The sequence below is a fragment of the Fusarium fujikuroi genome, chromosome FFUJ_chr10 (assembly GCF_900079805.1).
Source record: "Fusarium fujikuroi IMI 58289 draft genome, chromosome FFUJ_chr10".
In the NCBI taxonomy this organism is placed as follows: domain Eukaryota; kingdom Fungi; phylum Ascomycota; class Sordariomycetes; order Hypocreales; family Nectriaceae; genus Fusarium; species Fusarium fujikuroi.
Window position 1 is genome coordinate 638,123 of NC_036631.1, and position 14,548 is coordinate 652,670.

Genomic DNA, 14,548 nt, shown 5'->3' on the forward strand with positions numbered 1-14,548 from the left:
GCCTCATTCCAAACTTAGAATAACACCATCTCCACAAATAAAACTCTAGAAAGCAGATGACCATTGTTTCCCAGTCGAAATCAACCAACAATGGCCGTAGATCTCGTTGTCAGACAACTCAACATGATCTGATCCAGGGTAACGGGACCCGGAAACGTGGGGGTTCACGTGGACACCCGTATCAACACTCGGCATACCCGGATCGGTCAACCGCGACGCGGGGGATGAAATATTACTCTGGAGCTATCCATATGCATTCTTTTCTTTCAAGAGAAGTGATGGATTTGACCGCTACTCAATCAGGAAATCTTTGCCAATCAGCTGAGACCTACATAACGCGTCCCCCCTCGCTGCTCACTAACATCGAGGTCTTGGATCAGCAGAAGAATGTCATGTTTTCTTGGTGCCGTGATCGGGATTCGGAAAGGATCACCAGATGTTGAGGGGTGGATAAAACTGAACCTCTATCCCCTCATTTGGGTCCCTCTGTAGTCATATCTATTTATCAATTGACCTAGTTAACTACATCTTCAACATGCCTCCTGGAGTTCCACCAAAGCGATCCTACTCTCGTACCGACGCTGCTGTTCGCGTCGAGTACCCTGAGCATCATGAACTTCCTGCTAGTAAGCCATTGATCGGCCAGGGCGGACAGTTCTCCAAACCTACGTTGGCGTCGTTGTCGCTTGAGGGGAAGACGATTGTTATCACGGGCGGTGCTAGAGGGTTGGGCTTGGTTATGGGGCAGGGAATTGTTTACTCGGGCGCTGATTTGGCGATTGTTGACCTGAACAGTATGTAAATGTTCCGCATGATCCTATGAGGTACTAACAGGTTTCAGAGGATGAAGCGCAGTCTCAAGTTGGGCAGTTGACTGATGCCTTCAAGAGGGAGAATCCCAACAGCCAGAAGTCAGTCTACCAATCCCTCCTTCGACACGTCTTCTAAAGAACCCACAGAATCCCACGAGTTACAGCTCACTACGCAGATGTTGCAGACCAAGACTCAGTAAATAAATGCATCGCCGAGATTCTCAGCATCCATCACAAGATCGATGGCCTAGTTACATCAGCCGGCTTCACTGAGAATTTTGATGCGATCCACTATCCCATTGAACGCATGCGCAAGCTATGGGGCGTCAACGTGGACGGAACTTATCTATTCGCCGTTGCTGTTGCCAAGCATCTTATGGAACGTGAGGCACCCGGAAGTATCGTTGTTATAGGCAGCATGTCTGGGGCCATCGTCAATGTTCCTCAACCGCAGGCGTAAGTCATCTCCAAGGAACCAAGAGGAGTAATTTCTGATGGTGTTGATTAGTCCGTATAATGCTGCTAAGGCGGCGGTTCGTCATCTCGCTGCTTCTTTGGCAGTTGAGTGGGCTCATGCTGGCATTCGTGTCAACTGTATCTCTCCTGGTTACATGTTGACTGCTTTGTGAGTTAACCCTAGAGCCATGTTTGAGCTTTTGACTAACAGGCATCAGAACGCAGAAGATCTTGAATGATAACCCGGATCTTGAAAAGACATGGACGTCTCTCATTCCCCAGGGACGAATGGGCCAGCCGCAAGACTTGATGGGACCTGTGACCTTCCTCTTGTCTGATGCTTCTTCGTACATGACTGGATCGGATCTCCGAGTTGATGGAGGCTACACTGTCACTTAGATGGGAATAATTCTCTGTAAAACTGGTCTCGAGTACTGTTATGATAGACGTTGAATATTTTAATGAACGTATAAAATCCATGAATTGTCTTATTGTGTTTTATGTCTATCCTGCGTGGCCTCAGGAAGCAAGGAAACTTTTGAGGTGGAATCGGGGCGTCAGAATGACCTGGCTCAAGGGTCTAAGAAGCTTGCCCAAGTCATTTCACTATTCAGATAAGGGTTCCCAAGTTTGATTGCCTTGCCTTGCGTGGATCCTTGGACAAGATATCTCACGTCAGCCAATCTCCACCAGGATCCTCCTTCTCACACATTTCCATCGTCACAGAGCCTCTCAACTACCACGCCACATCTGCAACTGTATCACTGGAATTACTATAGGCGGAACTTAGTATGTGACACGATGGGTTTCTCCCAGCACGCAATCTACGCCCTAGGCCTCGCGTGCATCGCTAGAAGCATAATGGCCTTCACGAACCCGCAAGCAGAATATGCACTCAATGGACTGAAGCATACGGCCACTTCGAAGAATGACCCAAGCGCGGCACCTATTTACATGCTGGGCACTTGGGAGGTGTCAGTTGGCATTCTCTTGTTGGTACACCAGGTGAACGGAAACGGCGACGGAGTTACGACGCTCCTGGGGTTGATGAGCTTGTATAAGGCTGGGATCGCGATATTACTTTGGAAGATTGGAAGCAACATGAGTAAGGTTGTCGGGAACGTGGCTACGGCCGTTTTACTCTTAACATGGGCTGTTCTGAAGAGCTGATGGGTAGACGAACATGAGAAGGCGATACGGAAAGGGGAACTACCATGGGATCTGATGGAGAAGGACTTTATTATATTCTTAGCGTTTCATGATCTGGTGCTGTCATGTAATCCTACACAACGCAGTAGTAAATCTATCATGGTCAAGAAACGACAAATACACCTTCTATTGATGCTTCTAGGTCTTGGGACCGGGCCATAAGGCAGAAGTGGATGGTTTTCCACGCAAGAATGCCAGGCTCCCACCGCATGGTACAAGATCGGAGCTCTGGGGATCATCAAAGACGCCACATCTTCAGCTTGGGCGAGAATTTGAGTGATTTGGTGACAGCTGTTCCTGTTCCTCAGCATGCCGCGGACACGGTGTGACCGATCAAGTACAGGCTTTAAGACTTGCGACCACTGCGAGAGACAACAAGGGAGAAATAGCATAGCAAGTCTGCAAAACATGTTAGTAGGGTTTAGGGAAGTTTGATCAATAAGTGTCTTACCATCAGAACTCGAGCGATGGACATCTTGTCATCCTCATCTGCGTCGTCGACCTCCGCCATGGCCACGAGCTTCATGGCTGGTGGACCAGCGGGCATGAGCATCATGGTGAACCAAAGGACACGGTCTTGGCCTAGGACGTCGGTCTGGGTGACGAGCATTCGAATGAACAAAATGCTGAGACTAATTGCCAGTGTCAGTAGTGAATATCGTGGACAGAGTTGGGAGCCATCTTACACTGGCCAAATAAAGAAGCGGATCAGGACAACGATCGAGAGGGGAAGCCAATGGATGCTACCCGAGTCATGTCCTTGACGCATGCGACGAAGACTATGAGCGAGCTTGATGCCAACGACAATGACCTGCAGAGTGACGAAGAGTTCTCCAATGTTCTTGAGACTGACAGTCAACCAGGCGTTGAAGATACCGCCATCCTCGCTGTCGGCAAAGAAGGCCTTCTTGAGAGGAGGCGTAAAGGCGAGAATGACACCGATGGTGGCGCCGACAGACGGAGGGCTGATGAATTGAGTCGTGAGAGCCAGCGCGTGCTGAATGCGAGGATGCAGCTTGTCCCATACGGCGTGTTGAGCTTGCGCAGTACCGCGAGATGCCTTCTTCGCGTATCGTGGGAGAGGTCCCGGAAGGAGAGACGTTCGTTCGTTGGACTCTCCGTTCTCTTCGTCCGAGCCGCTCTCACCTGGTGTGTCGTTATGTCCTGCGCGGTCCCTCAGATCGGCGTCCATAGCGTCAACGGGATCTTCGTCGCTGACTCCGAGAAGGGTTCCACCGAGACCAAAGGTGAGCATGTTGGAGATGACGGAACAGACGAGGAAGAAGGACTTGGCTCGATCAATGATTGCGTCGCTGGTATCATCGTCGGACTTTGCTAGGGTGGAGAGAACACCAGCCGAACCGAGGGATTGGATCAAGAGAAGAGGATAAGACGTGGTATTGTTGAAGGTGATTGCGGGCGTGAACCATTTCGGGAGACTGAGGACCTTGGTGAGGGCGTAACCGATTCCGATCGAGACGAGGTTGTAGACGAGTGCCCATCCTACGAAACATTAGACTTGTGGACTCGGGAGAGCTTGGTGGCTTACCGAGAATGAGAATGTATTGAAGCGCATTGGAGGCTTCAATCTGGGTACCAAGATTGACAACCAGAAGCGCAGGAAGAAACATCTTGATGCAGATCTTTGAGATCTGCCGTCCCGTCTCAACACTAAGAAGCTTTGTCTGCCCCGCGACAACACCATAAAAGATGGTCAAGAGAACAGACGCCGAGGCCTGAATGGCGCCGACAAAGGTGCTGACAACACTGCTAGACATGTTGACTGACTCTTCTCTACAGCGGGTGATGCTGTGCCTGTAGAGTTGAAGGTTAACAAGTCGCGTGCTCTCGAGTTTGTTTGATCGCGTTCCTGGAACATTACGTCAATGATCAAATGCATCCATCCCGGAGCAATTGTGCCTTGAAAAGTGGAGCGGGAGGTTAAGGTTATCTTGGAAAACCTTGGAATGTGAGTGGGTTCATGGGCCAGTGACATAATGGAGACGAGGCATTGGTGGATTTTATTCAGGCTTAAGCATGTTTCTTGGTTCTGGATTTGTAGAGTGGCAGCTGACAAGACACTCGATGCGGGGATAAGGTCAATGGATGGGATGTGGCCTTGTTGTAGGCTTAAACAAGGCATGGTATTACGGACTGGACTAGGTACTACTCTACGTCGCTCTCCTCGTGTCGCCAAGCAGCTCATACTGCTGGTTCTGTATTCCCGACAACTCCTGCGGCTCATGCACCTCGGTCGGCAGCTCAACAGGATGATAACTAGCCAGCTCAGCCGAGCCTTTACGCTCGCTGTCAACTGGTGCCTGGCGTTTTCTGCGCAGGAAGAAAAACGCACCAGCAGCGATTGCTAGCACGCCCACGCTGACTCCAACACCAACACCGGCCTTGGCTCCAGCCGTCATTCCTCCCGTGTCTGAATCAGCTGCAGCGCTCTCTGTCTCCTTGGCGCCAGAACTACCGCCTGTACTCGTTGCTTCGTCGCCGCCTTCGGAATCGGAGTCGCTGTTCGTAGCGTTATTTGACGATGGTGTCTGCGCATTGTCCCAAGTTCCACCGTCAGATCTGTGCAGCTCTAGGATCTTATCGCCGCTCATATAGTATATCCAGATCTCGTCCGAGTCCAGCGGTGATACAACAGCCAAGCGCGCAGAAGCGTCGTCTGCTTCGGGCCATTTCTTCTTTCCAGGGCTGTCCTCCTCTGCCCAGGCGCCATTCTTATGTGTTATCGCGTGTAATTGAGAGTCTTTGCCAATGTAAAACACCGTCAATCCCTTGCCAGCTTGATTCGCAATGCCTAGATCGACGGCGGTGTTGTCGTAGGAGGGGAGTGTGAGCGACGCCGCTGTCGATGTATCGAGTCGTATATCGGAAGGCTCGGTCGTATTTGTCGGCGCTGGGCTATCGAACGGTGTTGGGAAGGATTCTGGAGCGCCTATGAGTTACACCGTTGGCCTTGCGGAACTGTCTGTCCTTACCTAGCCGCCATTTGCTCTTGTTATCGTTATTGTAGCGAGCAACAACAATGTCCTTGCTATCGTAGGGATACACCACCGAAACATTGGTACCCTTGGTTTGTACGGCCGCTATCGCCATACCGCCCGGCTTTTTCAGCGATACCGGACCATCGTATCGCCAATCGGTATCGTCATCGTATGCGAGAAGGTTGGCTCGTCCATCTTCGTCGTGGTAGTAGACTCGGGAGCCGCCTGAGTCTCCAAGCTCTGCAACCGCCAATCCAGTCTTTTCGTTCACCGAAGGCAGCCCAGCCGAATCGGAAACGACCTCTTCGCCATCGGTGTCGAGCTTGTAATTGCCTGTTGTGTTGTCGCATATCAAGTACGCATTCACGATACCGTCGTCAGCATTCTGGTAAAATACGGAGGCCTAAAATTTTAGCGAAGCTCCTTCAACGGGAGCTGGAAGATGCTCACGATTGGCGTATTGAGATCGTCATCCCACCAGCCTGAGATAGCGAGCGGTGTCGCGGCCTTGGGTTGCTCTTTGAGTGGAAACTTATTGGGATTTTTCGTCGAAAACGAAGCCGATCCGTTGCTATTGCACGAGCTGTGCAGAATATCACCAGATCCCGGGTCTTGGTATGCGAAATGTGGTGTCAGAGTGTAAGGCGACCAAGTCCACCATCCAGCCAAACCCACTACCGGCCTTGCTAAAAGGCACGCAACCGCAATCGCCGAGCGAGACATTTCGACTATGGTCCGATATCAGGTGAATGGCGTTGAGATGGAAAGAAAAGAGGCACAGGCTCCAGCCTCGTCAGCTAACAAACACCAGCACGTCCATCAAAGCAAAGCGTGAGACGAGAAGCGAAAGTGACGCTGACAGAAAGAGAATGGTATCCGAGAGGGCCAAGGCCAAAGCAGCAGCGGCCCAGCTTCACATGGGCATCCATTGGACTTTTTACCCAGCATCGCGTTGCAGCGAGAGCGGAGATTTGGAGGGACTTTGGTGCGTGAGAAAAGGTGATGAAGCCAGAATTGGCAGCGATCGTTTCGTATGGGAACTCGATGCGAGCTCGTGGTTGGCTGCTTTGTCGTTCTGAGGGGCTAGTGCTTACTCTTCAGTGACCTTACAGGGCTGTGCCCAGCAATACACGGGAAGTGGACTGCGACCTCAACATGTTATTTTCGGTATGCTATGCTCCGGAAAGAATATCCTGATTTGAACAGGAATTACGACGTTTCCCCAAGTCCAACTGCCGCTTTTCTTTCCACCAGCACCAGTCTCAATTGCATTGTCGTGCGGCCAAGACGATGGCTCAACGGCCCGCTGTAGACTAAGCATCCGAGCCGCTGAACAGCGTGAGCACTAAGCTTAAATGCCCCGTAAGCGTCTGTCATTGGTGCAACATCTGGATCCTTCACCCCTGAAAATTAGGGCTAATCATTGAAGGTTGTTCCCTCTTGAGGCTAAACCCGACCAGATGAATTTGCCCTGATTCGCTGCGGACGCAAAGATCCGTTATCTTAAGGTGGCTTAGTTTCGGCAGTTGTTACTTCAAGTTGAAGACCAGGTAAATGGTAAAGGCTGAGTTGCTTAGGAAAGAAGAGTGGCTATGCTGTTGTTATAAATAGTCAGCTGCGCAAATCGCTTATCTGAACTTTATCGGTGTGTGCTCGAAAGAATAGATGCCATTTTCACCCTTCTTGAGGTTACCGTAAGGGTTCCTTGTATTCATCACGGCTTGCTTTGCTCTACCGCAAGTTTCACTCATGCATAAAAGTTACACTTAATTAGAGTCTCATTCTCTTAGAGGCATGTAAATCGTTGGCAGTGTTTCTTTTATCTCATATATGATTTTTGCTTGGTCGCGATTATTAGCTAAGTCACCTAACCTATACAACCTGGGTTGCATCTTGGCCGTAATGAATATTACACGAGATTATGGTAGTGCTATAGAATTGATGGAAAGCCTTCTGATAGTTTACATCTAATTGCTGAATTGGTATGATTTATTAGAATGGGACGCAAGATGTAGCTATGGAAGGTTGATGTTTTGTTTTCATAGAATATATCACTACGATCCCCTGATGCGGTTGAATTGAGATCTCTTTGAACCGAAGTCTTGATCCACTGTGAGGCTGATTGATGAAGGTTGGTATGCTCAAGATCAACAGGTTTTGAACATAAGCAGCTCACAATATTCATTGCAAGGAGTTTAAAGCAACAAATAGAAGAAGTGCTAGGCAGGGGCTCTGGTAAAAGCTTCATCCGTCGAAACAAGACTTTTGCAACAGTACGCCACCGCCTGAGTATGAAAATGATAAACAAGTCAGATTCCCTGACGTGACTGAGTTCATTTCAAACGAAAGTTGCATTAATCCTGTTGGGGATCGTCTATCATCTTGCATGAGATCAACGATAACTGGCATCAGAAGTCAAGTCACAGGGAAGTAGTAGTCAAAACACCATGGCCACAAGAAAAGTTTCTAACTCAAACAAGCAGCTCGGGATTTGTATAATTATTCATGATCTAATCCTACTTCATGCCAAGTCTATGATATCCCCGCGAGTTGGGTACTGTGATAGACAATAGAATAGCAAGATGTATTAAATCAACACAGAGACCTTAGTAATAGAGGGTAGAGGAATAAGACCTTGATAAAAAGCCCCCAATACCTTTCTACAGACTTACCAAATATAGAATCATGACGGAATATTAGTTGACCTAGAACAGTTCATCACTTTGGCATCCTAGATTCGCAGCTTTCATCTTTACAAGCAATGCTCAGATCTTTCCAAGGCACCTTTGTGCTACTGTCTGCTTAATACCGTATTTAGTTTGATGTACTTAAATTCAGCTACAATCGGGGTTTAGCCAAGTTCTTGATTTATGTAATCCGCCGTAGATGGTGCCGGATCTGACATCCTTATTCATTTTATGGTCCAAACAGTCACTTAGCCGAGAGCTGGAGTGAAGCAAGGTACGCAGTGATATACATGAGAGCAAGGAAAGAATCTTTGAACTTGGGTCAAGATAGCTGACTGACCTTGAAGAAATCACGTCGACACCGATCACTAGAACCTGTTCACAAAAGTTCATTTGCGGCCGCTTTGAACCTCCTAGTATCGCCACCCGTAGAAGTGGACTTTCTTAGCGAATTGTAACTCACTCAGTTATATATCTTGCAATAAATCATTGTCATTTGTTTTTAAGACATGATTCAAGTCCTGTTCTAACTAGTATTCTGATCTAGGGGATATTTTATGAGATATGTGTCCAGCAATATGTTAATTAATGATTTTGTTATCTCGATGGGCTTTGACACGACATGCCTCTAGCCGTTCGCTCCGATTATGGACAGAAAATGTCAGTTGGCCATGTCTTTCTCGGTGGCGAGACAGACGAGAGTGAGACCAACGGAGAAAGGATTTCCATGGCGTGATGAGTATTATATCAAGCGCCATAGCACCACAACACAAGAATGTCCATTGACTTTGCCACATAAGAAGCCGTTATAGCCGCGGGAATAACCAACAGCCATTGAAGCGATAAGACATGGCCGACCTTCCTTGTTGGGCATGGAAATGAAATAGGCTATAGGGCTACAATCTTCCATCGACACGAGATCCCCGGTTGGAAGACTGCATGTACACTTCCCCATGCACAAGCAATATCAGGTAATGAGTTGGTATTGGAGGTCATGTTTGGATGGTACGTTGCAAGGAACTGCTGGAGATTCTTGATTCCCTGTCTGTCAGATCTCGACCCGCCACCTTGGAAAGAGCTTATGCACCTTGGTTGGAGCTGGGAAGAACTTCTGTATCCTACGTATCTACTTCTGATGGTATCCTATGGAAGTACCACGATATAGATTAGGGACCTTTGTCAAAATCCTTCGAGCCAGACTCTAGCATAGACGCACGGATTGGAAGGATCAAAATTGCTACTCTAGAACAGAGTATCAACTCGATTTAAGCATAATTGCCAAGCGATGTCACGTTTGATGCAGAGTAACCTGTTAGTTGAAGGTTTCCTGGTATTGTATACCGTAGCTGATAGATCTTGTCTGATATACAAGGTACAAGAATGCATGAACTCTTCGATAATTGCTGGATAAATTCGTAGGAGTGAAAACTATAAGCATTGCATTTCCTATAGCACAGGGAGTGATTTGCTCTGTTAGGCAAGTCAAATGTTACAGAGCGCTGGTATGAGGACTATTGGGGAAGAGGAAGGCAAAAGTTGTCAACTCCAAGTATTCAAAAGCGAGGTTCAGTCTCGACCTGGCCATGGCATCGTGGAAAGCGGCGAGGTACTGGGGGGTCATGCCTCAAGTTCAGATAGTGGCCGCACGTATCAATGGGGAGCTCCAAGAGACCGATCAGTGCCGGCTTGGCAGTATTCTTGGCGTCTGGAACGGGCTGGTGCTAGACTGTATCAAGATATCGGGATATTTCGAATTCGGACTAGAGCAGATAAGTCCCGCCGAAGCTATTTATATGTCGACCGTTTTGATATGGGAGAAGACGAAGAGAATTTTGAGACTCTCAAGTGTTAAAATGACAGTAATTGCAATAAATTGAAGCTCCAACTCGTCGTAATGGACCTTCGAATCTTGAGCCCTCAAAAAATAGCTTAGATGACGCCTTTTTAAAGGTTGTTGACGAATAAGTCGCACCGAGCAAAAGTTCCTCAAGACCCTCCCGATTTAATTGCAAACCCGGGCCACGTGACTATTTTCCGGTTATCACGGCAGAAAACGACCCAGATAAGAGGGCGAATCTGCCGATAAATGAATCAAGGAGATGGAGAACAAGCGACCCAATCCTACCGCTTAACCCTAAGTCAACTTAAGCTTGAATCTACTGTCGGCGCTTCTGCTACTGTCTCGGCCTTGACCCCTTGATGATCAAAGGTTCCAAATGCTAGAGGTACGATTGTATCTGACGGGCGTTGCAAAAGGTCACTGGCCCCCAAAAATCAAGCGACTGGGCCCCAAGGATCCCCCATATCCCACTGAACCGGCTGCACTGGCCATGTAGCACCGGAATGTGGGTTGTCGAAAGGCATGCTGGTGTCATTCTCCGAAAATACAGTACATACTCGGTCCATCGATATCATTCCCACTTACCGCTCAAGATGAATTTTTGGGACTCAGGCAACGCTCTCAGACATCAATTAATATGCTGTAGACATGTTACATCATCATTCAAACCTTATCAATTGGGTGCTGACATGGCGTGTTCCAGAATTCTGGATTTCTAGTGTACAATAACTACGTACCATTCTATCTAAAGCGACAAGGGTTTAGACCAACACCATAAAAAAGTCCCTGTAACATGAGCCCTTCCGAGGCTCAAACCAATAGCCGCGCTTTGATTATACCAGTCTGAGACCCTTTGTAAAGCACCCCTGCTGATCAGAATGTCGCAATCAACACTGATCCAACATTAGCCACCAAACAACCAATGACCTTGAGGCAATACCACCAGCTCTTGCAGTCGCTAACACAAGTTCCTGGTGGAATCGGGAGAGGCGGGCTTCAAGTGCGGCTCTTCCGAGGGTACAATCGATAGCGCAACATGGAGGGATTGCTTGATGAGGCAAAGGCCAAGACGTTTCTAGCTTCGGGGACTTGAGGCGACAGCTCAACGCTAACGCCTCCACGATATGCGCGCGGGAGGGTTACAGAATTGGGACGTGGCTAGTACGAAAAGAGCAGGAGAACAGGGTTTCGGTATGTTGCAACGGGACCACGAGGGTCCATCTCCCCCAGAGGCAAATGTCCAAGAAAGGAATTGATCTTGCAAAAGGACCTCGAGAAACTGGGAACTCTGTGAGACGCGGCCGACGTCTCTGCTCCTTATCGCCGTGGTATCCGATATCGAGGTTCCAGAACCAAGGGATGTTACATTCGCTCATCGTGGAATGCGATGGTATCACCGACGATGTGGTTTTAGATAAAGATGCGTTGCTGCCCTTGCGTAGATTGATTCTTCAGCCCAGATGATTTGAGCCAGCTGTCAACTGTTACACAAACGACATCAAAACCCCTCTTTGCCATTCTTAGGAAGAGGACTGCTCAAGCATGTCGTCCACAAATGTCGAGCCCAAGGGGCCTCACGGCCCCGAGGATACCTTCGAGACCTCGGTCTTCCCTGTTCCTAGCCCAACGGAAATCGATGAGAAGAGCGACGCAAAGAACGCTGTTCTTGGCCCCGAGGTTCACGATGCATCTCATACCGACGAAAGCGATAGCGACAGCAAAGATGCCATTATTGTTACCGGTGCCGATGCCTCTCGCCACTTGCTCCCGATGAGAGACGATCACGATGACGCTTTGACGTTTCGAAGTATTCTTTTGGCCTCCGGTCTTGCTTGTTTCCAGGCTGTCATGTACCAGATCTACACTGTTCGTGACCCTTTCTACTCAGACTCTGATGCAACATCATCTAATATGATCAACTATAGTTCAAGCCCACCATGATCACCATCCAGGGTACCTTCATCGTCCTTATCTCCTACTTCATCGGCAACGCTTGGGCCTTTGCCCTCCCCCGCGGCGACAACTTCGAAGCTCGATGGAGAGCCAAGGGCAACACTGGTTCACTCCCCTTCCTGATCAAGTTCATCAAGTTCATCAACCCTGGACCATGGGGTCTCAAGGAGCACGCCATCTGTGCCATCACAGCCACCTCAGCCTCCAACGCTGCTGCTAGTGTCCAAGTCTTCGCCGCCCAGGATCTGTTCTACAACATGCCATTGAGCCCAACTACTGTTATCCTGAGCACCATTTCCATCGGTCTGTTTGGTTATGGCCTCTGCGGTATCATGCGTCCTGTCGCTGTCTGGCACGTTGATGCCGTCTTCTGGAGTAACTTGCCCACTGTCAAGACCCTCCAGGGTCTTCACTGGCAGGAAGTCAAGGACTCCAAGCCTCTCCGAGTCTTCTGGTACAGTTTCGGTGGCATGTCACTTTACGAGTTCTTCCCTGCCTATATCTTCCCCTGGCTCAACTCAGTTTCTGTTCCTGTAAGTTATACCCTCAGTGACTTTACTTTACCTTAGCTAACCAATTTGTGAAGTGCTTGGCTGCAATGAAGGCGACCGGAAACACTGCCAAGAACCTCACCCGTGTCTTTGGTGGTGCTACTAACAACGAGGGTCTTGGCCTTTTCAGCATTTCCCTGGATTGGCAATATGTGAGTTACTCTCGGCGCCTACATGAAACTTGAACTGACATGTATAGATCACCTCTTTCAACACCTCTCTCCCGCTTCCTCTTCAAGCTCACATGGCTGTTGGTTTCGTGGTCTGTTATATCGTCATGGCCGGCATCTACTACGGAGATGGCTGGGGCGCCAAGTCCCTGCCTTTCATGTCTACTCGACTCTTGTTGGCCAATGGTACTACCTACCCCGTCGCTGAGGTCTTCGAAGGCGGAGTCCTCAACGAGTCGCGCCTGTTGGAGTTTGGTCTTCCCAGATTGACTGGTACCTTTGCCTATGCCATGTTCATGGCCAACGCTGCTGTAAGTCATCAACTCTACCTTCATCCTACCAAACGCTAAACTTGCAACAGATCGGTGCTCTCATCCTTCACTGCATCCTCTTCTGGGGCAAGGACGTCGTCAAGGCTTTCAAGAGCGCCAAGGAGGGACGATATGACGACCGTCACCACGAGCACATGGCCAAGCACTACAAGGAAGCTCCCTGGTGGTGGTATGTCACCGTCCTCGTGGGAAGCTTTATCCTCGGCCTGGTGGTCGTCATCAAGGAGAACATTACTCTCCCTGCTTGGGCTTACGTGGTGTCACTTATCATGGGTTCCATCATTGCACCAGTCGTAAGTTTAAGAGACCTATTACATAGCCAGCAGAACTGACCTTTGTTCTAGAGCACTCTCCTTTACTCTCGTTATGGAAACGGTATTGCGACCAACAACCTTTCCAAGATGATTGCTGGTCTCATGCTTCCTGGAAAGCCTGTCGGTAACATGTACTTTGCTGCATGGTCTCACAATGTCATCTCCAACGCTGTCAACCTGTCTGGTGATCTCAAGATGGGCGAATATCGTAAGTTTCACGCCTCAGCCTTACAGAATCTATATTAACTAGGTTGCAGTCAAAATCCCCCCTCGCGTCATGTTCCTCACTCAAATCTGGGGAACTATCCTTGGTGGCTTCATCAACTACGCTATCATGATCAGCATCGTCGGCAGCAACCGAGACCTTCTTCGCGACGGTGACGGTAACTCATCCTGGAGTGGTGCCACTATGCAATCTTACAACACCAATGCAACCTCTTGGGCTCTTGCTGGTTATCTCTACAAGCTTGGTGGTACTTATGAGCTTGTTCCTTTCGGTCTGCTTGTTGGTGCCGGTTTGGTTGTTCTCCACCGAATCTTCTACAAGGTACATTTCCCCAGTCATCAGGTTTTGTGACAACCGACTAACAGTTTCCAGTTTTACCCCAAGATCAAGAACTTTGACGTTGCCGATGTCAACTTTCCCCAGTTCATCCAGTTCGCTGGTTACATCCCTTATAACCAGAGTCAGACTTGCGTTATCCTGAGCCAGATTCTCTCCGGCTTCTTTGTCCAGTTCTACCTCCGAAACTACCGACCTCGCATCTTCAGGGACTACTCTTACCTCGTGACTGGTGCTTTCGACGGTGCCAGTCTAACAGTCCTGTTCATCCTCTCTTTCGCCGTGTTTGGAGCTGGTGGCCCAGGACATCCTTTCCCAAGCTGGTGGGGAAACAATGTCAACGGCAATTATGATCTTTGCCCTATTCCTGAGTAGAGAAAGCACTCAAGATTTTGAGTCTGGTGGTCTGGAAATGAGCCTGGAATTTGCCTGCGCATTGTTTAGACTCGTACTTTAGCCTCTGTACCTTATACCCCAGCTAGCTATTTCGAATCAAATGTTCATAAAAGTACACATGTCAACTCTCGTGAGAGTTTTCTGGTTTGGGATACTCTGGCCAAGCAAGAACAACCTTGGACCATGGTTACTGATAAAATCCTATTTAGAGTAGCCTACGGAAAGTCTCATACAATCTCGGCCCCATGAATGCCTGTATTCCTCCAA

The 14,548-nt window shown here is 48.8% G+C and overlaps 5 protein-coding genes; 3 read left to right on the forward strand and 2 right to left on the reverse strand.

Moving 5' to 3' along the window:
- Positions 1-535: 535 nt before the first annotated feature.
- FFUJ_10464 (related to D-arabinitol 2-dehydrogenase) lies at positions 536-1,667 on the forward strand (the record flags this gene model as incomplete). XM_023569251.1 has 5 exons in its annotated part: positions 536-794; positions 842-911; positions 960-1,268; positions 1,321-1,437; positions 1,487-1,667. 5 exons carry the CDS (start codon positions 536-538, stop codon positions 1,665-1,667), a joined length of 936 nt encoding a protein of 311 aa, XP_023436493.1.
- A 402-nt stretch (positions 1,668-2,069) lies between these two features.
- Positions 2,070-2,438, forward strand: FFUJ_10465 (uncharacterized protein; the record flags this gene model as incomplete). The annotated part of the gene is made up of 1 exon (XM_023569253.1): positions 2,070-2,438. One exon carries the CDS (start codon positions 2,070-2,072, stop codon positions 2,436-2,438), a length of 369 nt encoding a protein of 122 aa, XP_023436494.1.
- Positions 2,439-2,810: 372 nt separating this feature from the next.
- On the reverse strand, positions 2,811-4,255 carry FFUJ_10466 (related to Auxin Efflux Carrier superfamily; the record flags this gene model as incomplete). XM_023569254.1 has 4 exons in its annotated part: positions 2,811-2,876; positions 2,929-3,109; positions 3,164-3,980; positions 4,027-4,255. 4 exons carry the CDS (start codon positions 4,253-4,255, stop codon positions 2,811-2,813), a joined length of 1,293 nt encoding a protein of 430 aa, XP_023436495.1.
- Positions 4,256-4,648: 393 nt separating this feature from the next.
- FFUJ_10467 (uncharacterized protein) lies at positions 4,649-6,199 on the reverse strand (the record flags this gene model as incomplete). XM_023569255.1 has 3 exons in its annotated part: positions 4,649-5,418; positions 5,471-5,879; positions 5,927-6,199. The coding sequence occupies 3 exons, from the start codon at positions 6,197-6,199 to the stop codon at positions 4,649-4,651; spliced, it is 1,452 nt and encodes a 483-aa protein (XP_023436496.1).
- A 5,346-nt stretch (positions 6,200-11,545) lies between these two features.
- On the forward strand, positions 11,546-14,260 carry FFUJ_10468 (related to peptide transporter; the record flags this gene model as incomplete). XM_023569256.1 has 8 exons in its annotated part: positions 11,546-11,869; positions 11,929-12,489; positions 12,543-12,659; positions 12,707-12,988; positions 13,039-13,302; positions 13,354-13,531; positions 13,581-13,870; positions 13,922-14,260. 8 exons carry the CDS (start codon positions 11,546-11,548, stop codon positions 14,258-14,260), a joined length of 2,355 nt encoding a protein of 784 aa, XP_023437193.1.
- Positions 14,261-14,548: the final 288 nt, after the last annotated feature.